This window comes from Crocodylus porosus, unplaced genomic scaffold, assembly GCF_001723895.1.
Source record: "Crocodylus porosus isolate Cpor-Errol unplaced genomic scaffold, CroPor_comp1, whole genome shotgun sequence".
Lineage (NCBI taxonomy): Eukaryota > Metazoa > Chordata > Crocodylia > Crocodylidae > Crocodylus > Crocodylus porosus.
Genome location: NW_017728906.1, coordinates 200,434,577 through 200,457,489, shown reverse-complemented (window position 1 = coordinate 200,457,489; position 22,913 = coordinate 200,434,577). Strand labels below are relative to the sequence as shown.

Sequence of the window (22,913 nt, the reverse complement as noted above, 5' to 3'; positions counted from 1 at the left end):
TGCAAAGGGGATGGAGCTGGGCTGTTCTCGGTGGGGACAGATGATGGAACAAGGAGCAATGGGCTTAGGTTGCCTCAAGGGAAGTTGAGGTTAGATACTGGGGGGAAAAAACCTTCTCACTGGAACAGGTTACCCAGAGTGGTGCTGGATTCTCCATGCTTGGAGGTGTTTAAACCCCATACACTCAAGGCACCCCTCAGAAAATGCCAGCTTTCAGCTTATGCTTTTTGAAAGTTGGTTACCTCAAAGCGGGGAGTCAACCCAGCTACATTATGAACCACTGCTATTGCCTTGTGTTACTCTACTGCAAAGTATGTACGTCCAGTATGGGAACGATCAGTTCGTGCTAAGAAAATGGGCCTAGTTCTAAACGACAGCGGCTGTGAAATAGTAACAGGATGTGAAGCCAACACCAAAGGAGAGAGCCTGTACTTACTGGCTGGCATGGCACCACCTGACACCAGAAAAAAGGTAGATGCCTGAGGTCTTCCATCTGCTGTGATCTTTCTTTTTGGCTTTCTACTCTGTGCGTTGCACAAAAGTAACTCAGTGGCTTAAAATGCAACGGTTTTGTGATCAGTGTTGCTCCATTGGATGTGGTGGCTGACGGGTCACAACTGAAGTTATGGAAAGAGCTTACGTGTAATCAAGTCCTCTGAAACGGACCTGGAGCCCTAGCAGGACCATCCAAAAGGGCCGGTTATAGCTTGGCCAACATGGCGATGCCCAAATCACCTGTGCACACAAATTGGAAGATCAAATCGAATGTGATCAAATGAAGTTTACCTGTCTGTAGAAGGTCTCAAATATTGACCTGTCTCCTGGGAGGAAGCGGGGGGGTTATGAGGCTTGATTGATGCCTCTAAACTTGGTTGAAGTTCCTTAGCTGCTGGATGTTGTTTCTGAGAAATGATTTACGTTAGTTGGATCATAGGGTTGGAAGGGACGTCCAAAGGTTGTCTAGTCCAGCCCCCTGTTCAGGACAGAGTAGTCCCCAACTAAACCATCCCAGCCATGTGTCTGTCCAACTTACCCTTGAAATGTTTCCTGGGATGGAGATTCCCCAGCTCTCCAGGCAGCCTGTTCCAATGCTTGACAGCCCTGAGAGTTGGAAAATTCCTCCTCGTGTCCAGTCTAAATTTCCTCTGCTGCAGTCTAAAGCTTTTGCTCCTAGTCCTGCCCCCTGCAGCCACAGGAAAAAGCCCATCTCCCTCCTCTCTATAAATAACCTTTTTGTCTTTGAAGATGGTTATCACATCCCTCCTTAAACTTCTCTTCCCCAGACTAGAAAGTTTCCTTTTTTTTTCTAGGCACCTTGACGTATAGGCCTAGCAATCAGATCCATAACATTTAAACTCCCATCTCATAAATACCAGCTTCACCTCAACAAGCTCTTTCCCACGTACTGTGCTTGCAAGGAGTTGCATGCTTACTTGAGAAGGCCTGCTGTGTGTTTTAAGCAGCTATTTCCAATAAATATTTAGATGTAATGGACCACAGCAAGTGAAATCGCACCTCCTCCTTCTCCCCTCCTCCTGTTCCCAGCCTAACTGAGTGACCAGTGGGTATATAGTCCAACATTTATTTGTACTGGGAAAGCAAGCACTGCTTTGGGAGTCTCCGCTTTTCTTGCACCTGAGGTGAGGATTTTTTTCAGTGGGGAGGAAGAGCAGAGAGCATCATCTAACCCAGAAGTGACCCCTGCTCTGACTACTTCTGCATAAGGTACCGGTGTGACTGCACTGCAGAACCTGATTGCTAATCTCTCTAAGAACAGACCTTTCCTTCTGTGCAGCCCACTTAAGGCTCTTTGGATCCCTGTCCCCGTAAATCTCTGAATCCAGAACTGGTCTGATTGCTTCAAGTACTTTGGAAACTGCCTTCTCAGAGGTAATTATGCTCTCCAGGGTGGTGAAGTTGTAGAGATTTCTCACAGGAATCTCACTGCTTTAGGTGAAGCGAGATGCTCCTCTGAATTCCTGTTTCTGAGATGTTTCTTTTGCTTTCTGCTTGGTGCCGTCAATAGGCTTCACAGAGATGCAAAGATGTCATAGAGAATGAGGGTGGGAAGGGACTGCAGGAGGTCACATCTTGTCCAACCCCCTGCTCCAAGCAGGACCAGCCCCAACTAGACCCCCACATTTGTGGGTCTGCCAGCTCCTATAGGAACAGGGCACCCCAGAAGTCCTCTCTAGGACTATGGCCCAGGCCACGTTGTGTCTGATGCTGGAAAATCTATTAACTGCAGTGGCCCAGAATGAGAAAAAGAAGCGGTTCTCCCTGATTAATAATGGATTGGAACATATTTCTTATCCTCATGTGATACAACCCTATGATCTATCTGCATGTGGAAAAAAAAAAGCAGGAACAGATGTATTTACTGAATACTTTTGCCTTTCCTATACAATTACAATGATCATATATAATTGCAAGCCCTGTCTGGTAATGGGCCTGCACTACTGCCAGGACTTTCTTTTTTGTCCCAAATATGTATCAAATAAGTGAATGAATAAAACCCCCAAATTCTTGATTGTCCTTAGCCCTGCCAACCACAGATGTTTTTCCCATGATATCTTTAGCTTTTCTTAGAAAATGGTATAACTTAGAAGTTAGGAGCTGTGGGAAATTGGTGTTTAGTTTCCTTTTTTGTGTTTGTTGCATGTTGCTTTTTTTTTTTAAAGTAGGATTCCTGCCTTCAGTTTGCCGTTGAACCAGGGCGGGTTGTAACCAAACTTGTCATTTTTCTGGATTGGGGAGTGATTGGTTTTCGCCAACTCTTTACAAAGAACTTCCAGGTGTACTTCATGTTTTCCTGTCTTATTTTTTTTTTCCATGGTCAGGGTTTGCATATGGTTTTTCTCGGTTCGAGGAAATTTAATCTTTTAGAAACACAAAGTGTTTATATCTATGCTGTTGGCTCAGACCATCCTTTATTTGCCTATATGAAAAGTCATCACCCATGGTCATTAGTTTCTAAGCAACCATCAGTGTAGTGATTTCTGTGTAGTGATTAATTGACCTTTATTCATCATGATCAGTCCAGAATAGGGTTGGCTTGTCTTGGGTGCAGTCTCTTTGGGTTGGATAATTTTCCTTCTCTAAGTTTTAGAGGTTTCGGCGTCATTAGCTACTAATGGGTGCGTGGGACTTGTATGTGTTTACAGCCTTTGAGAAACTGTATGTCTCTCAAAGTCGGGGCCCCCACAACAGAAGAAAACATCCTTCTCTATATTAGACATGCTTTCGGGAACAGGATGGATTGCTACTTTGGTTGCGTTCAGTGGTCTTTGATACCTCTCCCCCTCCACTTTGTTAGTACGTTTGTCCGTAGTCATTCAAGATCCTGCAGTTCTGAATTATCCATAAATCTACAACAGGGAGTGATGGTGTTGATACAAATGACTCCCCTCTTCTTTTATCCATGTCTTCCTTCCTAAGCAAGCTTTTAAAAAGAGATTGTAACTTTCTACTCGTACAACTTGGCCGACCATAACCACTGGACGCAGCTCATTCCTGTTTTGAGGAGACGGGGGCATGGTCCTCCTGCCTTTTCTTGCCCTTGAGGCAATTTTACAGCCCAGGGGTACAAAGGGAACAGCGCCTGCATTCCTCAGATGAGGGACTTCTGCTGCTCCCCTGCACTGTTTGGGGCACTAAAGTCCTTCCTTGGTCTCTTGCAGAAGTCCTGGTCCCAGGCTCTTTGGTTTGTTTTGCTGCTAGAAAATGCTCACTGCCTTTATAACTAGGATTGAACTGCATATCACTCATACACATTATAACAGAGCCAACAGAGGGGAAAGAGAGTCCTGTTCAGGTAGCCCTGATCCCAAGTTCCCCTGTGATGTGATATCTGGCTCATGCTACTCTGTCATTCAGACAGCAAAACTGGATCAGTATGGACAGGACTGATCTGTTGTTGTGGTGAGGAAAGAAAAGCAATGGTTCAGCAGCAAACTTCCCCAAATCTTTCCCTTTCCTTTCAGATGTCTCAGTACAAATTGCTCTGAAGGTCCAAAAAGTGGTGCATGCACAGGCACAACAGGAAACTGAAATAATGTTTGGTGGTCACCCCACCCCATTTGATCAAAGTCTAAAATCTCTGTCTCTGGAAACCCTCACAAGAATCTCTCTAGGATCTTTTTAAAATGTGTATGAAAACAGCCCCTGACCCTGTGTGTGGCTGGATGCTGCACTGTGATGATGATCTGTGCTCACATAGCAAAGGTTTAAGCTGTGAGATCCAGCTAAGAGTTGGTGAATTAGTGTCCAATCTAATGAAGACCTCTTTATCTATCTTAATTGCATATAACTCCTTGTCACTATAGTATCTGAGTACTTTGAGCATTTCAAGGCAGAAGCTGGATTTCCTAAAATCCTGCGGAAGTTTGTTTCGTATCCAGATCTTAGCAGAGAATATTGTCTCCCCGCCTTCCTCTTGATTTACAATCTGTTTTTCCCCAGAGGAGAACAGCTGTTTTGATGACTTTGCATATGGATATGGCTATGTATGTAGAGTCTTTCATGTTGCTGGGTCATCCTCCATTAAATTAAAGATTTTTGCATCCTGCCATCATGATCACTGGACATGTAGTCAGAGAAACTGGTGGGATTTCACCTTTATATCCGGCATTGCTTTGGGCTCATCTGTTTAGGTTAGGTAGCAGTTGTCTGCTAGTTTCAAGAGGCCGATAGGTGTGGATTGATCTCAGTCCTCCCTGACTTCCAAGTTTCTAGAGCCGCGGTTCTTTCTTACGCTGTTTTTAATTACCTCTCCTTTCTCCCATTGTGCAAAGAAATGATTGAAAAGAAGATCTTCATCTTTCCCTCTTGGAATTAAACAATATCCTGTTACTTTTTTTTTCCCTCTCCCCCACCAGTAACTCGTCATAACCACCTAAAGGATTTCTTGCTGGTGATTTCCATCGTCATTGGAGTGGGTGGATGCTGGTTTGCCTTCATCCAGAATCGCTACTCAAAGGAGCACATGAAGAAGATGATGAAAGACCTGGAGGGGCTTCAGAGAGCAGAGCAAAGTCTCCATGACCTGCAAGAGAGGTGAGTCTTCCCTGTCCACTCAGCCACCAACTGTGGGTCTCCTCTGGAAGTTTGGGTTTGTAGCTATATTTCCTCAACAAAGCATGCGTGCTCTCTCCAGCTCTTGTGCTTCACATATATCACTTGATCCCTGCTGGATATCAGCCATGGCCTTCTTGGGTCACCGTGATAAACCTGCTAGCCAGTCAGGGCGGCTGGCATGCTTGCATAGTCACTGAGTGAGCCTAGCACCGCGTTCATCAGGTCAGCTTTGGGCTTATCCCAGCCTTCCCAGCTCCTGCAGGAAATGCACTAGTCACTTTTACGGGGGCTGTGCCAAATGTGCTTCTGGATCCAGCCTCATTCACATTATGGAGTCACGTGAAGCTACTTTGCTGAACTGGAAACACTGGGTGCAAGTGTCTGATGTATTATAACAGCAGAGTTACGCTCAGGTGTAACTAAGCCTAAATGATGATGCCTCTCACCTTATCTTCCACTCATCATGTTGAGGTCTGTGTTGCTTTCTGAATTCCAGATGTGGTATAATTTCCCACCCATCTCCAAGGAATTAATTTTGGGGATGTTTCAGTCGGCTTACCATGCCTTTCAGCTTTTTAGTTGTAAAAAGCCTGTTTCTCTCACCAAGCCCTCTGGTTACTCCCAGATTTAATTTATGTAGGTTGGTTGGTTAGTTGCTCCTCAAAAAGCTTTGGGGTGTCTAACAATAAAAAATAAGTCCTAAAAATATTCTCAATGGGAGCTTTGGTGATTTGGGAATTAAAACAACTGCTAGCACTCCAGATCATAGCCAGAATGATGGAGGGCTCCCTGTTTATCACCGGTTATCACCTCTGCATGTAAGCAACTCCATTTTTAAGTGGGAATTTTGCTGCTGTTGCACCACACTTTCCTGTGCTTCAGCAGCGAAGGTGCTGATCATCTCTGGCTTCCCTCTGTCAGCACAAAGGAGAGAAAGCAGGTTTTTCTCCTTTTGTTTCAAAATGACTGAATAGCTCTGCTCCTACAAAAAGGAAGAGGCTTAGAAAAGAATAAAACATAATCAGCCTCTTTTGGAAGGACGGACTCGGGTTATATCATACCTCTCTTGGCTGGTGGGAGGAAGTGCATCAATCTGGTAGAAATGAGATTTGGACATCTCTCTTCCTAAGTAGCTCCCCCTTCCCTGACAGCACAACGATAACCAAATCCCAGATAGGGTTTCCTGGGAAGAGTTAAAAATATGAAGCCCTCCCAGTGCTGGACTGTTGAACAGGAATAGTTGAACTCGGTCTCTTGTTCATCACAGAAATGTTTCATTTGTTCTTTTTGGCAAAATGCAAAGACGTTGATTCCAGCAGTGTTACGTGAGAAAAGCTTGCCAGATCAGGGTCTGTATGGGCACAGCTTTTTTTGGGGAGTAAGGTCATCCAGAGTGTTACCAGTGACAATCTCCTTGTTTACTTTTTGACACCACATTTTGTCATTTCTTTAAAGAGTCTTGCAGACTGCAGTTTTCATCGTTTTCACTTGTGTCTGGAATATCATTTCCAAAGCTAAAGAGCCAATCCAGCTGCCACAGAAGCAGATGGCTACATTCCCAACCACTTCATTGTGGGCAGTCAGGCCCCCGTTGCCTGCGCTAGCTGCTGAGGAGTGGTGTGGAGGGGTGCCGGCACTTGTCCCAGCATCTCAGGAATGTAAACCTGCAGTGAAGATTTTTGCAAACACTTCAGCCCTTGGAAAGAGTGCCATAAACATGTTTAGTCCTGGAGCCTGCTCTCTTGCCTATCTTCTCATGACAGGCGTCCAAGAATAACCCTGCTCATGGTGTCGTGCTGAGAGCCTTCTTTTGTCAAGTAGTTTTTGAGTACAATGATCTCACTGGGAAGGAAAGAGCTGACAGGGTATTGGGATGATGGTGCAAAACTTTTCACGTTCCCTTACGGGTGATGCAGACATATGACCGGCTTTGTTCCTGAAACAGATAGATAAGAAAAACTACGTTTCCTATGTGTCTGAAAGGCCGCCAGTTCAGCTCAGCAAATCACCTCTCAAAAGCCCTGTATAATTTTACCACCGCTAGGTTGGCGATTTCCCAACAGAAAGAGATTTCTCTCCAGCCAGAAGGCAATGGGGATTCCTGCGTAAAAGCTTGGCTGCTTACTGAAACAGTCGCTCAAGGGCAGGGGTGCCGGAGATGCAGCTGGCTCGCGGAGCTGCCATCTGGCATGTGGTGCTGCCTGTGTCTTGGACCGAACCTGCACACTGCATGCCCTGGACCGATGTTTGCAGTTGATCTGGAGCACGTGCTGTATGTGGCATCCAGGGCCACGTGCTAGATCTGGTCCACGGAGCTGGTCTGTGGACCCATGCCACTTATCAAGGTTCAGTGAGGGTGATAGCCCTGCTCTAGAAAATCCCTCTGAATCCAGAACTTGTGGAACTGCTGACTTCCCAGGCAGCATTCAAAAGTAAGCCATCCTGTAAGCTGAAGACCATCCCATTCACACCATCTCCAAGGTGACCTTGGATCTGTCCCTGCGAACTGGATGACGTAAATAAGCAGATGTGCCTGGGCCCCCTCGCTTCTGTTACCTGAAGCCAGGCAGGAAGAAACTGGAAGTCATGCATGCCAGGCATAGCTGAGATCTTGAGAGCACTGCCAGTGACGTGTCTGCAGTACTTGGGCAGGAAGGACTGTCTGGTGGGGAAGCAGATGAAGGTTCAGCTCCTGGGACTTAACTATACGAGCAAGGCTCTGGCCGAGCCAGGAGCTGAACCTAGGAGTTGACAGATGAAGGTTCGGCTCCTGGCTCGGCCAGTGTCTTGCTTGTATTGTTTTTGGCACGTCACTTTCTCACAGAGTAGATCCAGTTTTCAAAGGGGTTAACGCTGCTTTCTCTCACCGGCTGGTGGGAGCAGCGCCCCCCATGGCTCCCTCCAGAGCATGGCTGACTCGCGTTCTCCATGTGCCTGTTTTCATGCTTAAGACTCTTTCCCCATTCCACACTTACACAATTTAAAACCCTGTAAAGGCCTTTACGATCACGCAAGCAAGAAAGCCAAGCTCTGTTCTCCTGTAAGGCCTTTGAAGGGAGATCCTTTCACAAGGACTGTTTCCAGTCAGTTGTCCATACCCCTTAGCAGAGACAAAAAAAGGGCAACATGTTTGCTTACAAAGGCGCACATCACAGTGCAGTCTCCTACCAGAGCACGTGAAGGTACCTCTGCAGATACCAGGCTTGGGTTCCCTGCACTTGTGCTAAGACAGATCCAGAGAAACTTTGCTGAACTCAGTGGAAACACCCTGGAGTGAAACGGCATTGAATTCGCTGATGCGAATATGTGGGGGAGTTTGTTTGCACCCCCATAGGCATCAGAGGAAATGATGCTTGTATTTTAAAGACCCAGGAGTAATGAAAGGGTGGGGTGGGGGGTGAAAGCTGTAGGACTCCTAGCTCAGAGAAATATTAAGCTTGATACCTGATCTGGCTCAGAGAGATACTAAGGCTTGCCCCCCACCCGCTTTCCCCAGTGACACAAGCACCCCTCTGCAGAGGAATGTCCCCTTCAAGTGGGGCATTCGGATACACATATGGTATTGATAACCCAGCGCAGAAGACATGGAGTGATGAGCCCCGGAGGGCAGAGAGCGTGGGTTTGTCTCCACACTTGGAATGTCTCGGCAGGATCCTTTCCTAATTAGGAATGAAAACATTTCTGCGTCTCGGCAGAACTGTAAATTGCAAATTGACTCTTGTCCAGCCACACAGCCGCAAAAGGGTTGAAGAAAGTCCGACCCATCCAGATCCATGTGGCAGGGCCATGGCTGAACCCTCGGGAACCAGTTTTGTCGTAGGGGTGTCTCTTGATTGCACTGCTGCCCTCCAACACCTGTCTGAAGAACGGGCTGGTTTGTTCATAGTAACATTTCAGAATGATTTTAATAGTTTCTAGGCCCAGTTCCTCATGTGGGCTTTTTGTGAGATCTCCTCTCTGGAGCAGGCACAAGGCAAACAATACTTTACCCTTGGGTAGAGCTGTGGAGATGGATAGTTAGGTGCGTGTGCTAAATACTGTGATAAGCATCTGCTTTGCTTCCTCTCACCCTTGGAAGTCCATTACTTACTGGAACCCCCTTCCAGGAAAGGTTGCTAGGAGCTGGGGCACATACCCTTGCTTCTGATTTTAGTTTAGCCCAAGCCATCTCAAAGATGTGATGCCGCAGATACCTCCCCATCACTTCTCCCCTTGGAATCACTGTTAAATAGCCATAAGCCAGGACTAGGCTACTGGCCTTGGCTCCCCTGAATGAGCAGAGACAGTTCCTGGAAATGCTCCTGTTTCCTTTTGGGCTGATTGATTGTGGTTGGGTTTTTTAAAAGTTCTGCTGCAGTCCATTTCTGTGGCATCTTCCCACCTAGCTCCTGCCAAAAATGTGTCCCCAGCATGTCCAGAAGTGGCCACCCCATAGCACACCTCTCCCGTCAATGCCTGCACCCACGTGCCGGACCTGGAAACAGAGCGGTGAAGCCACTTATAGGGGGCTGTCCCTTGTAGTCACTCTGTCACACCAGAGATGGGTCTCGAGACCAACACCCCCAAAGAGGCTTCACCGCAGTATTGGCAGGTGGATGGGGTGTGTCGAGAGCACCCCTCCCTGGATGCTCTGGGGGTGCAGGGTGGCTTACTTGAATCTCTGTGCTTCAGCCCAGTAAGGGTTTGAACAGCTGAGCTTAGCACACCTAACCTCACAAAGCTGTTAGTGTAATGCCTGGAGTTACCGTAACACTCCTGCCAAATCGAAAGAGGAAACTACCTGGCCAGAACACAGGGGATGAATAGAAAGGGCTGTTTAAGCTGGGAGCAGAACCTGCCCTACGCCATCAAGGCACAGGACTGCCCAGAGGTGCCTCGCTTAGCTGTTTAAACACTGCTCTTGGGCCCAGCAGCTGTTGATCCTCCAGCTTTGGAAAGGAACTCATTGATTTATGGTCCAGAAGGACCACTGGATCATTTAGTCCATTTCTGGCAGGACCCAGGCCTGAGAGCTGCCCCTTTTGCTAAAGCCTGGCTTGTAGGAAAGCATTTCATCCGGAGCTCAAGGCCCCCTGAGACAGAGTCCACCATTGCCCTTGTAACAGCGCCAGCGGTAAATCCTGCTGCTGTGGAGGCAAGAAACATTTCTAATAGTCTTATTTCACTGTCCAGCCATTAGTTCTTTTTCTGCTCATCTCTGCTTGATTCAAGAGGCCTTTTCCATTTGGTATGGTCTCTTCCTGGCAGTATCTTGGCTCTATGGTTTTTCACAGTCTTCATGATGACATGTATCCCTGGGACAGAGGCAACAACTGAACACGTGTTTCAAAATCACGGCTTTCCTTAACAGCGAGTTGGTTGTTAGAAAGTGAGAAATGGAGTAAGAAAGCATGTCTCGCTTGCATATACACACGTGCATATTCCAAGACTGGTTAAACCAAAGGCGTTACTGCCTTGAAGGAGATTAGCACTGATTAATGACAGGCTGTTCTAGATTTCTGTGAATAAGGAGAAGAATGAAAGACATTTGCATCTTATTTAATGAGCCCGTGGCTTGTGCCCTTCTGGGATGTCAGAAAGTAAACATGGCCAAGAAACAGAAGTGGATTATTTAGTTTCTTCCCATGCACAGTGAAGCTTCCCCAGAGTTTCTCCTAACAGGGGAGTTTCAGTGCCATGGTCTGTAGTCGGATTTTCTCTCCCTCTGAATTTATGGCAGCGTAATTCCCTTGCTTTCAGCATAAACAGAAGCAGAGCTGGCTTTGACCACACATTGTACATGCTCGCACGCATACCTAGGCATACTGGAATGCAGCGATTTGCTCTGGGCGAGTTGTCTCCTTCAGCCAAGCACACGCCAGCTCTTCTGGCCCTCCTGACTCCCTGTGTCTCCTCCTTGCCTTAGGCTGCACAAGGCTCAGGAGGAACACCGCACGGTGGAGGTGGAGAAAGTGACGCTGGAGCAGAAGCTGCAGGATGAGATCAGCATTGCCAAGCAGGAGGCCCACCGGCTCCGGGAGCTGCGCGAGGGCACTGAGAATGAGCTGAGCAGACAGAAGTACGCGGAGCAGGAGCTGGAGCAGGTAGGGGCCTTGGCCAGGCATGCCACTCCTTCATGCTGCGGCTGTATCCTACCCCGCAGATCCAGTGTGCTCCTGCTCTGCCCTGCTCGAGCCCTTGACAAGCCATTAATGCACCTACTCTTGCAGTGAACCTCCTGCTGGCCTTAAGACAGAGGTGCACAAAGGGGCCTTCGTGTCTTATGCTTTTGGCAGTAACTGGCTTTGAAGGACTCGAGGAGGGTGGATAGGATCACACTCGGGTGCCCGAGTAGCATCTGGCCCCATGTATATAAGCAGGAGGGGCTGGGGCGGGGGGGTTGGATGGCCTTGTGCTGTGTGGTCACTGCTTTCCTCTCCTGGCAAAGCCCAGCTACACTCTTACACCTTCCTTTTCCCAGTCTGCCTTTGAGACGGAGCAGATCCAGTGTCTCCCTATCCTCTCGGTTATGCTTTCCATATCGGTTCCCTTTCCTGGGGTCCCTCCATGCTGATCTACGTGGTGGTCAGAAGGGCTGGATGTGCTTCCCTCATGATTCTGCCAGCCCCTGCTGTCTCCAAAGGGCAGACGCTAAACTGGATCCACGGCTCTGATAATCTCTGTGAAAGCATTTTGCGCTGGGGCTGCACCGCAGGGCTTGCCCCTTTCTTCTTCTGTACGTTGCGTTTTATGTATCCACGTTTCGGGAAAGACACAGTGATCTTCTCCTGCATTATGGGTGCTTTGGTGCCATACTCCTTTCAGGGGTCACCCAGCCGCTATCTGTCTCCAGTCCCTCAGCCAGAGTTTGGCTCTCGCACAGCATTTCCAAAATGCTAGTTTTTCATTTAGGCCAATGTGAAAATATACCTCCAGGCAGCATAAACAGTCACACAGATCTTTCTGGGCATATGAGTGCCAGCTGCCCTACCAGCCTTATGGCTGGTCTCGGAAGTATATGCAACCTTTCTCTCCTCCTCTTGTGCCCCATGACCCGATCCTACTGCTGGCTTCCAGAGAAAGGTGGAGTTGCTCCTATATTCCCCACTTCCCCTCTCCTTTGCATTGTCACTGGAATCCAAGAAGCTGGTGATGACTTACCCACTCTGTTATAGGGGCCTCCTTGGGGGATTCATTGAAAGCGTGAGTAATGGCTTTATCCACTAGCCTCACCGTGTGCTGTAACACAACCACTGTTCAATGAGCTAGAGACCACTGGTATGATTTAACCAGCCACTCCCACTGAGCGTGCAACCCAGATTCCTGAGATGCGTTTGTGTCTCGGCACCTCCTGAAATGGGAGCTCCCTTTCGCACCAGTTCTTGCTTCCTGGTTTTCATAGGCAGGGTTTAAAGGCGTACTGGAGCACTGGGGATCAGAGGCAGCTCTGCCATGGTGAGATGGGGCATCTGTCCATGTGTTCTCCCGCTAACCCACTCTTCTGAGAAATCCCACCCAGCACACACTTTGGTCTTCCAGGAGCACACTTCTCCCATGTGTCCCGGTCCCCTGGCTGTTGTTTTACACTTCAACCCTCCCCTTGCATTTCCCAGACAAGCTAGTTCTGATTCCATGAGCGCTCAGAGAACACCTCGACCCCTCTCCGCTCGGGTGCTCCTTCTCCAGCCTCACAGCTCCGGAGCACGGATACTACCGTGGTGGGTGTGATAGGAGAGCCCAGAGGGATGAGAGGAAACAGAGCCCAGTGCATCATGAGATCAATTCAGTAGAGCTGAAGTCTCTGAGGAGCATTTAGTTCCTCACCAGAATTACAGTTCTGGTCTTGTTTTACGAGAACAGTCTAGACCAATTATGACACACAATATGATTCAGGGTGCAGGTAGTCCAAGCATGGTGGGAAGTTGCATCCAGCACATGGCTGGTGACAGCTTCCTGGCTAGGTTAGGCAAATGTGCTCGGGTTGGAATAGTGAAGTTTCCAGGGCCTGAGCATAACTTGATGATAACTTGAAAGAGAAATAAAGCCCAAGCCAAAAGCAATTAAAATGCGATGGAGTGAGTTCACACGGAAAAGGAAAAGGATCTGGGCGTGTGGAGAGATCCTTTAAACATTTACATTCTTGGGCCCGTGTGCAGCTGTCTATCCTGGACAAAGGCTTCTTTCTTATTAGTGCTTGGCTGGCAGGAAGCAGGCATACATCTTGTTAGCATGGGCTTATTCAAAACCCAGGCAAGTCACTGGAAGGATTCCCATTGACCTCTTGCAGCTTTGCATCAAGGTCACAGTGAACTGAAAAAACAGAAAGGCCTCTTGTGTGCTAACATTGGAGATGTCATGCCAGTTGCAGGTTCTGCTCATACTGCAAACTTGAGTGGTTATAGTGCAAATGGGGCAGCATGCTGGAATGGGATCCTCTCTCTCGCGAACATTTGTAGCATAGCTGGAGCACAGGTGAGGCTGGGAGTTGAGGTCTCGGGAGGCCGGGCTTTCTTGGTTGCCCCTGCACCCTCCCCCCCTTTCTCTGACATGGTTTTAAGCCTCCCTTGGAGGTGCTGGCTGCAGCCCAGGCTAGGGATTGGGACTGGGCTGTGCCAGCACTTCTGCTGGGACCAGCCCACAGGGTCCTGGCGAGAGGGTCTTGCGCCTCCGTTCAGGGTGAGACTGGCATTTGGAGTCGGGAAGAAATTTTCCCCCTGATGAGACTGATACAGCCTGGGGGGGTTTGTCTTCCTCTGTAGCGGGTAGCGGGGGCATGGCCTCTACGTGGGGTCTCTCCACTGTATGTTAGCAACCTTTTACAGAAGCAGGACATTGGCTACTGCGGCCCCCCAACCTTCCCTGTGGCAGGGTGGGGTGTAATGTCCCATGCTGTATCGGGGTGGCTGTCATTTTGCTAAGAGGTTGGACAGTGGATGTCTGGGCTGGTTTGGACAGGGCTGATCCTGCCTCGGGCAGGGGGGTTGAACTAGATGTGACCTCTGGAGGTCCCTTGCAGCCGGACTTCTCAGTGGTTTCTGTGTCTGAGGCTGATGTTTAAAAAGAAGCATACCTTTTAGTCCTCACAAACTGGTTCTTACTCAGGGTAAAACCACGTGCGTTTCCCACATAATATGCAGGGCCATCACTGGGGGACAGACCCGTGCTGGGATGAGGTCTCTGCTGTCATGTTCCTGGGGATGCTGCTGAATCGGTCACTTCACACTCTGCCTCTGTTTCACTGTTTGTAAAGCAAGGCCTAATGCCTTGGAGAGATCATAACATTCGTTAAGCACTGAGAAAACTCTCTGGATGTGACTGCAAGTCCTCAGTCACCGCTTGCAAATCTTGAAGGTTTGATGTCCTCAGCGGGTTCAGCCTCTCCTCCTTTTTCATTCCAAAGTGACTTGCAGGATCCTCACAAGATGAGGTTGTGGTCTGGGCTGGAGAAAGTCTCCCTGAGATGTGTGCTGTGACAGCAGACAGAGCCTGTGATGCTACTGATGCTTAAATGCTGGAGGCTGCAAGTGAGAGGGGAGCAGGGAGGGGGGAAAAAACCTTGGTCAGACCCAGTCCACTCCCTTCCAGCATCTACTCTCTGCTGCTTTGTTGCACAGGAGACCGGGCGAGGTGGACCTATGGTCTGACTGAGTCAATGGCAGGTCTTGTGTTCTTACATCTTAGCAAAACTGGGCGAGATGGATGAGATCTGCTCTGTTTAAACACTCTGCTTGATTGGGTGGCAGCTGAAGCAATAAGAGTCAAAAGCCTCCCAATTCCTGATGGGAAAAGAAACCAAAAGGGCCACAGCCTCTGGAAGGAGGGGGAGGCTGGTCGCTCTCACTGCTTGCACGGCAGCTCTTCCTAGGCAAGATGATCTAGCAAGAAAAAGAAAATGGTGCTGCCTTGCTCCCCTGGTTAGCCCTGTTGTCCCCCTTGGCTCAGGATATCAGGGGGCTGCCTCCCAAACTGCCCACAAGCCGTTGTCAGGGAGAAGGCTGAGTGGGGATTGAATAGCAGCCTCTAACTCCCTGCAGGGGGGGTTTAAAGAGGATACAGACTGTTCTCAGTTGGGGCAGGTGACAGAACAAGGAGCAATGGCTCAAGTTGCAGCAAGGGAAATTGAAGTTGGATATTAGGAAAATCTTTCTCATGAGGAGGGTGGTGAAGCACTGGAACAGGTTACCCAGAGAGGTGGTGCAATCACCATTCTTGGAGGTGTTTAAGACCCGGGTAGACAAAGCCTTGACTGGGATGATGTAGTTGGGGCTGGTCCTGCTTGGGCAGGGGGTTGGACTAGATGTGACCTCCTGAGCTCCCTTCCAGCCCTCATTTTCTCTGACTCTAAGGCTAGGTTTGCTGGACACGTAGGGTTCCCTTTCTGATGCCTTACCTATGCTGGGGCCATGATCAGCTGGCCCCTGAAAGAGCCATTGTGGGAATGAGAGATCCCTTCCTGCTGCCTCCTGTAATGCTGCCGCTGTGACTGCTACCCTCCCAGGTTCGGATGGCGCTGAGGAACGCGGAGAAGGAGCTCGAGTCGCACAGCAGGTGGTCCGCCCCCGATGCCTTGCAGAAGTGGTTGCAGCTGACACACGAGGTGGAGGTCCAGTACTACAACATCAAGAAGCAGAACGCAGAGAAGCAGCTGCTGGTGGCCAAGGAAGGGGTGAGCCCTGATCTTCTTTCTGTAGAGTTGGGGAAGGAGCCAGGTGAGGACGTCCGCAGGTCTTGATGGCCCCGTGGACTGGGAACCGGTCTGTCTTTGCTGTTCTCTCCTCGCCATCTCTGCGTCCTCCTCTTCCTGCTGCCTTCTACCTGGTGGGCCGTAGCATAATGTTAATGTTACAGATGTGGAGCTGTGTTTGGGCAAGACCTCGTATCACATCTTGATGGAGCCTGTGACGACAGCCCTCTGTCAAAGCACAGCCCCCAGTTAAGGTTTTCAGCACCGAGGAAGAGCAGATCTGTTGTTTTTTGCTCTGTGCAAATGGGGGCAGTGAGTCACGAGGAGGTGACAGGACTTTTCCAGTGCAGCAAACTTGGGCCAGAGCGGGGATTAGTACTGCAGGGTTTCTGGCTGCAAGCCCCGTGCATGCATGACTAGGCTACATTTGCTCTGTACTGGACAGGGCCAGACGTGCTGGCACCCAGACTTGGGCTGTCACGTGCTACAGGGTAAATCTACTGGGGATAGAAGCTCTTTCTGGTTTTGGAAGCCTTTCCTGCTCCGGGTGTCACGGGCGTAAGGGGCACAGCATTTGGCGGGGGAGGGCTTGCGTCTTTTGCTGCCGTGAGTCACTGCTCTGTTTCCAGCTGTTTGAAATCTCCTGAGCCAAGTGAGAGCAGGCGGCTGCAGGGAACAAGTGCAGCGAATGTGCTAGGCTCAGGGGGAGCGGTACAGCCGCTAGATGACAGGATAAATAGGAATTTATCTGTCTTACAACAGCTCTTGTCAGGAGCACTTCAGCCTTTTAGCACTTTCCCCCGTGCTGCGTCAGCTGCCGTGTTCACTGCTCTGGCTTGCATTATGGACCTTGTGGGCAAATGCGGTAGACCAGGCAGATGGAAGTTTTGCATGGAGAGACTAGATTCCAGTAAGGTCCCAGCCGCCTTTTTGAGGGAAAGACTAGTTTCCAGTAGGCCCCCAGCCTCCTTCTCTTGGATAAACTCATACCAATAAGGCTTTATATCCGAGATGGGAGTCGTTATCCCTTCTGGCATGGCTGCTGCTTTGCACCACAGACTGTTGAACTCTGGCGACCCAATGAAGGGGCCAAGGAGGGCTGTGGGACCCAGGAGGCACTCCAGATCCTGCTGGCTGGCACCACGGCCATAACATGCAGAAAGAAAGCGACTGTTCAAGCCCTGTGCGTATGTGCAAACAGCTGCAAGGCTATTTCTGTCTCGCCCCGTCCAGAATACGGCTGCCCTGAAGGAAACACCCGGGCTGATTCTTCCAACGCTCTTTTCTCTGTTCATGTTTCCAGGCTGAAAAAATCAAAAAGAAGCGGAACACTTTGTTCGGCACATTTCACGTGGCTCACAGCTCCTCCCTTGATGATGTGGATCACAAAATCTTAACTGCGAAGTGAGTGTCTGCTGTGTATCTTCCTGCCAGCTCCTCTTTTCCTTTCCCCCACGTGCGGGAAGGTGCAACACATGCGTGTATCCAGTGTGAGTTTCATTTTGCTCAGCTCTTGGAGGCGAGGCGGAGAGGGAACGTAGCTGTACAGAGCCTGGATCCCAAAAGAAATCATTAAGTAGCACATGTTCCACTCTAACTGCCCTTGGTCTCTGGCTTTTCCTGGCCTCGGTGCAATGTGATGCTTTATTTGAGACAGTTCTATACTTCCCCTTTGACAGACTGGGGGGGGATGTGCGTACAAAAGCTAGCTGGTGACCTCTTGTGTCCTCACAGTGCAGAGCTTCAGTCCCAGCCACTTGGAGCTGCTCCGGCTCTCAAGAGGACACTGAAGCATTCAGTGAGGCATCAGTTGTAGACGGCTGCAGCTCGTTACCATCAGCCATATCCCTGCAAGTGGTCTGAAAGCAGCTCAGGGAAAAGTGTGGGTCAAACCTCCTGACTCCCTGTTTCAGAGCCGGGACATCCCTTATCTCTTGTAATTCTACTGGTCCTTGTATTTTTTTTTTCCATTTTATCCCCTCTTTGAATCTTGCTTTCAGGCAGGCCTTGAGCGAGGTGACAGCCGCCCTGCGGGAGCGCCTGCATCGCTGGCAGCAGATCGAGGTGCTCTGCGGCTTCCAGATCGTCAGCAACCCCGGCATCCATACGCTGAGTGCAGCCCTGAACATCGACCCCAGCTGGATGGGCACGCCCCGGCCTGCCCAGACACACTTCATCATGACCGATGACGTGGATGATTTGGATGAAGAGATCGTTTCTCCTATGTCCATGCAGTGTATGTATGCCTCGCCGGGCGATGGTCACCGGGAAACCCTTTGGTGTACTGCTGCCTTGGGCACTCTGGGATGTGGTAGGGAGACAGGCAGGGGCAGCTGGAGGGGAACGGTCTAGCTCAACAGCACCTTGTGGGGAAGCTGGGGTAGGTCTGAGTAGCTCAGCTCACTTGCCCCCGGGTTGGATGGTTTACATTGCCAAGAGAGGTACCCAGCCCCGTTGCCCAGGTAGCCCTAGCATCTGTGAATTATGAACTCCTGCTGGACTCCTCAGTCAGCTTGCCTGTAGCCCAGGGGTGAGCAGAACGGCCGATCTGGCTGGCGGCTGGACTCCATTTCCCAGCAGCCCCTGCCTGTCTCCATGGAAACCCTAGGAGTGGCGGGGCCATGGCTGTAGGGTGCCCGGGCAGTCTGGTAGTGGCAGCCAGAAGGAGCTGCCGTGAAGAGGCTGCTGGGAAATGCAGTCTGCCACGAACCAGACCTTGCCCACCCCTGGTTTATCCCTACCACGGCCCCTCAGCTGGCTTCCGTTTTCTGTGGGCACGATCCTGCTCCAGAGGGGAGCACCATGCACTGGCAGATCGCTTCCTCTCCGGCTCATGATGAAAGTGCTGTCGGGTGCCAGTGATGATTCCCCTTGTCAATCAACCTTTTCTCTCTTCCTCTGGACCCTGATTGGCTAACCCCAGACGCAGCCTGGCTCTTGGGGCGCAGGTTCAGCGACCGCTCGTCTCTCTCCTTGGAGGACCAGTCCCTCTGGAAATACCCTGGTTTGGTTCTCTTGGTTTTCTTTCTCTCCTCGTCCCACCCTTCGAACTAAAATCACATGCCCACGTTTTCCAACTTTCCGGCACACAAAACTAATTCATGTGCTCCTTGCCTCTGAGTCAGCATCATCCATACTAACCTCTGGGCAGAGTCTGCTGGGACAGAGAAGAATCACCCGTTGGCCTTGGACACCTCACGCTGAGGTTTATGCCAAGTTTTGGTCAAGGCTAAGGTCCGAGTCCCTCGTTCCACCCAGCCAAGAGCTTCTGTGGATCCCCGTGGCAGAAATCAGGGGCTTTGATCAGCCAAAGAGAAATTCCTTCCACATTCAGTTCCTAACACACAGGTCACCTCGCTAGCCTGTCCCCATCCCTCCCCCATCCCCTGGCTCCTGTGGACCTCTGCCTTGAAAATAATCCTCCCCGTCTCCTTGACTGTGGAGGAAAACTGAGGAAGGGCATCAGCAGCAGCAGTACCCCCTCTTTCGGGGCAGTTCCAGGGGCCAGGCCGGCGGTGGTCGGCATGGATTGAACTCCTGCATGGCTTTGCTGCCTCTGGTACACAGTCTCCTTGTCCCTGAGACTCCATCGGCGGAGATGGTGCAGGCAGCTCCGAAGGGCAGCACTCATCTCCAGTTGTCGCTGGCTCTGTTTCCCTTAGCGAGAGCGTGGTTTCAATACAAGACCCCGTCTAGGGGAGGCAGGAAGGGTACAGACTAATATTGCAGAGGGAGAGCTCTCAAAATAGCCCACCTGCTCCTACCTGCCCGCAAAATAGGCAAGATGCAAAGCATCCGGGGCCTCGTTGACTACTGCATTTCTTTGCCCATTACAGTGATTTACTCCCATGGCTTCAGTGCTGGACTATGGGGGTGAAAAGGGGTTAATGCAGCAGTCAGGGGGATTCATGCAGCAGGAGTTGGTGCTTCACATCAAGGCCTATGGTAGGGATGTTCAGCTGGAATTTACAAAACGCTTTTGCAAGGCGATGAGGTTGCACCAGAGCTACAACTCCTCCAAGGCCATGTAGCAACAAGAGGGGGAGGCTTGACCTCTGGGGTGTTAACATCCAAGCCCTGTGCTCCTAATAAGAGATTGGTAAACAGTGCCTGAAACATTGCATTGTGCAGGTACCGAGCTGGCGTATGAAGGGGGTGGTTGCCCCATGGAGGCTGGGAAATGCCTCCACGGAGAAAGGCCCACAGTCCCCCCAGGTCCTTTGGAGATCTCTGGCATCCCTCTTGCCCCATACACGCAGCCCTCTGCTCCCACTGCCCGTCGGGTTGTGGGACGAGTGCCTTTGGGGCCATTGCTGAATGTCAGCATAGCCCCCTTTGGAGAAGCTTGGGGCCAATGGCCCGAATGGGCCCTTGCTCAGGCATTCAGACTCCCTTCTCCAGCCCCTGTCCAGGGGAGCTTTTGGCAGTCTCGCTGGCCTGACAGGAGTTGCAGATTTATCTTCATGTCAGCTCCGCACGACTTCACTGCGTTGCTTTTCTTTCCACTCAGGGTTCAGCAGGGAAGAAATTCTTTATGCTATAAAGCGGTCCCGTAGAAGGGCTGTTGCTGACAGAGATCAGCGGGAGAGGAGCGAGGGGAAGCCCCTGGAGGATGCTGCGTAGTTGACCCTGGCACTGTGAAGACAGCAGCTTGCTTGGATTATTTCTGCCCTGCGTTTTCCTGCCATGTGATGCATCCCTTAGCTGTGTGAGGCCCTTTCCCCCGGGCAGGGGTTTTTCACAGCAATACTGCCCTGGTTCTTCACTTCCCGAAAGAGCTCTCCCTGGAATCCATTTCTGACCTTTTCTCTCTGCTCTTCTTTAACCGTGTTACATGACTTGTATGTATCCGCAGCTGCACCCACTGCTGGGGGGGGGTGGGGGGTTGTCCTGAATTGGTGTCTTGCATCCAAAATGTGGCTCCGGGACAGGGGGCCCCAACCCAGCTTGGTCTCAGAGGTGTCTGAATGGAGCTGGGTGGCACTGAGGAGCCCCCATTTCAAAAAACGACCCTGCTCCACAAACCACCAACATCCATGCAGCCACCGCCGCTTGGGCTGAAGAGTTCCCCTGGCTCTTACTCTTGGGTGCAAGGGAGTACAGCCCTGCAGTGTCAGCACTGCCCTGGGAGATCTCCTGGGTTCCTGGTCCTGTTCCCTGGGTTATTTCTGTTTTCCAGCCAGTGACTATATCATGCAACTTGCACAGCATAGACCCAGGCCTCCTTCACAGAGGAGGGACCTCAGGGGCCACCTGATCCAGCCCCAGGTGGTAACATGAGGCTGCAGAGGCATGCTGCCTCTCGCTCTCTCCCTGCCTACTGCATAGGGATCTGGGACACTAGGACCCAGGCAAATGGATCCCCTCTAGGTGCTTAGACTATAGGCAAGGGGATGCCTTTGAGACCAAACTGGATTGGGTCCTGAGTGTAGCCATGGTCGCCTTTGTCTGCAGTGTGGGGACCCAGGTGGTGGAACCCGTAGGTCCCAGCACATCCTGATGAATGTGGTCTGAGCAGCTTTGCAGATGCTTTTAGACTCTGCAAAACACATCTGGCTCCTCTCTGAAGAATGTGCTCGGGTCAAGCAGAGGTTGCTGGCTGAGGTGCTTTGACCTGCTAGACTCATTGCAGTTCTCTAGCCTGATCTGTGAACCCACCAGTGACAATGCTCAAGAGCGAGAGAACTGAGCTTGGCCCTCAGATCCCAGGAGTAATTTGCAATTAACCACCACAAGCTGAGCACTTTTGGGTCAGGCAGTTTATTGGAAAACCAGCAAATGTGTTCATTTCTCAGAACACTGTAGATGTATAAGATGGTGAAAACTGGTAACTGTCCCTACTAACCTTGGCTGAACCAACTTATGCATCTGCACTGGTCTTCCCAACCCTCCAGTCCTGCAGACAAAGGTACGTGGCAAACAAAATCACCAAATGCCTGCATCTTAATTGAAGCTTTCCCCATGCTCAAGTCCTAGGGGGAAGTACTTCACCATCAAGGCACTCCAGGGTATGTTGTGGGATACGCCTGGTGTGGTCCCATGGAGCCAACAGGGCAGGGGTAAAAGTCCTGTGAGTGAGGTCCGATTCTGAGTCCCCGCTCCAGTCTCATCTCTGGTAGGAGTATGTGTTAAGTCAGGGCAGAATCAGAAGCAGTTGACTTCTGGCAAGAACATCAAGCCTCACTCCCCACGGGCAAGGTCATTAATCTAGCACATCAAACCGGAGCCAAGACTTACGCTTTCACAGTGTCTAACACAGCCCAGCTGATGCGGCGGCCAAAAGGGCCAGAGCTGTGCCCCGTTGAGATGGTTTGATAGCCACGACCAGTGTTACTGGCCCATGCCGCCTGGCTGATTTGGTGTGCAGGGGCTTCCCCCACTGCACTCAGCCTTCTTCTCTCTCTCCTTACAGCCCCTGTTTTGCCAAGCGGTGTCCGCCAGCGCCTCGTGGACCCCCAGCACGCCCTTGGATCTCAGAGGTTGGTAGAGAGTTACGTGCAAGGCCAGAATGACTTGGGCCAGCCTATTCATTACCTGGCAGGCCGCGTGTCTCTCCGTCGAATGCACAGCCTCACCGGTGGACAGTCTCTCAGTTCCGACCTGCACGGAACCAGCCCATCATCAGCCACCACCACCTCTTCCTCCTCTTGCTCTTCTGCCTCCACCACCACTGCATCTGCTCCTGCTTGCCATGCTCACCCTATCTATTACCATCACACCACCTCCTCTTATTTCCTCCAGATGGACTCCATCCCCGACCTGCCCCCTCCTGATGTCACCTCTGGGATCCGCTGTCGCACTGAGAGCTTTGGGTATATCGCTCTTTCTTTTCTAGCCCACGCCTGCCTGCTGTGGCTCAGGACCAGTGCTTGCTCTGATACTCTTCCTCCTAGATCCCTTGTTCCTTTGGGCTTTAATCATGTCGTAGTTCGTTCAGGCTTTTGCTTCTTTAACCTCTCTTCCATGTATGTGGACCCTCTTAGGATTGCCACTGGTTCTGAGTGTGGCCCAGGTGTTGCATCTACCAGCCCAAGGGCAACAAACCGAGGTGGCACTGTGGTCTTAGCTGTAGGTGGGAGTGCCTCGGCACATCTGTCTCTATGTAAATTAGTTTTATTGGGGCGATGTGCCTACGTGATCAAAGGTAACATAACTAATCAAACAAACACTGACC

The 22,913-nt window shown here is 50.6% G+C and overlaps 1 protein-coding gene and 1 long non-coding RNA gene across 4 annotated transcripts in view; one reads left to right on the top strand and one right to left on the bottom strand.

The window, feature by feature from the left end:
• The window catches only part of LOC109306873, a 20,132-nt gene extending 1,476 nt beyond the window's left edge, over positions 1–18,656 (bottom strand). The window contains exons 1-3 of the long non-coding RNA XR_002100132.1: positions 18,098–18,656; positions 7,929–7,932; positions 5,087–5,093 (exon numbers count right to left, since the gene is read on the bottom strand). This is a non-coding gene — a long non-coding RNA (uncharacterized LOC109306873). The remainder of the gene's footprint in view (positions 1–5,086; positions 5,094–7,928; positions 7,933–18,097) is intronic.
• STIM1 (stromal interaction molecule 1) overlaps positions 1–22,913 on the top strand; it is a 140,145-nt gene that overhangs the window by 101,776 nt on the left and 15,456 nt on the right. The window contains exons 6-12 of one of the 3 annotated variants that reach the window (XM_019530505.1): positions 4,878–5,055; positions 10,982–11,159; positions 15,554–15,721; positions 17,043–17,143; positions 17,740–17,975; positions 18,663–18,743; positions 22,152–22,218. In XM_019530505.1, coding sequence (XP_019386050.1) covers positions 4,878–5,055; positions 10,982–11,159; positions 15,554–15,721; positions 17,043–17,143; positions 17,740–17,975; positions 18,663–18,743; positions 22,152–22,218 — 1,009 coding nt within the window. Of the gene's footprint in view, positions 1–4,877; positions 5,056–10,981; positions 11,160–15,553; positions 15,722–17,042; positions 17,144–17,739; positions 17,976–18,662; positions 18,744–22,151; positions 22,552–22,913 lie in introns of all 3 variants that reach the window. The other 2 variants (XM_019530504.1, XM_019530506.1) reach the window with 2 other exon arrangements.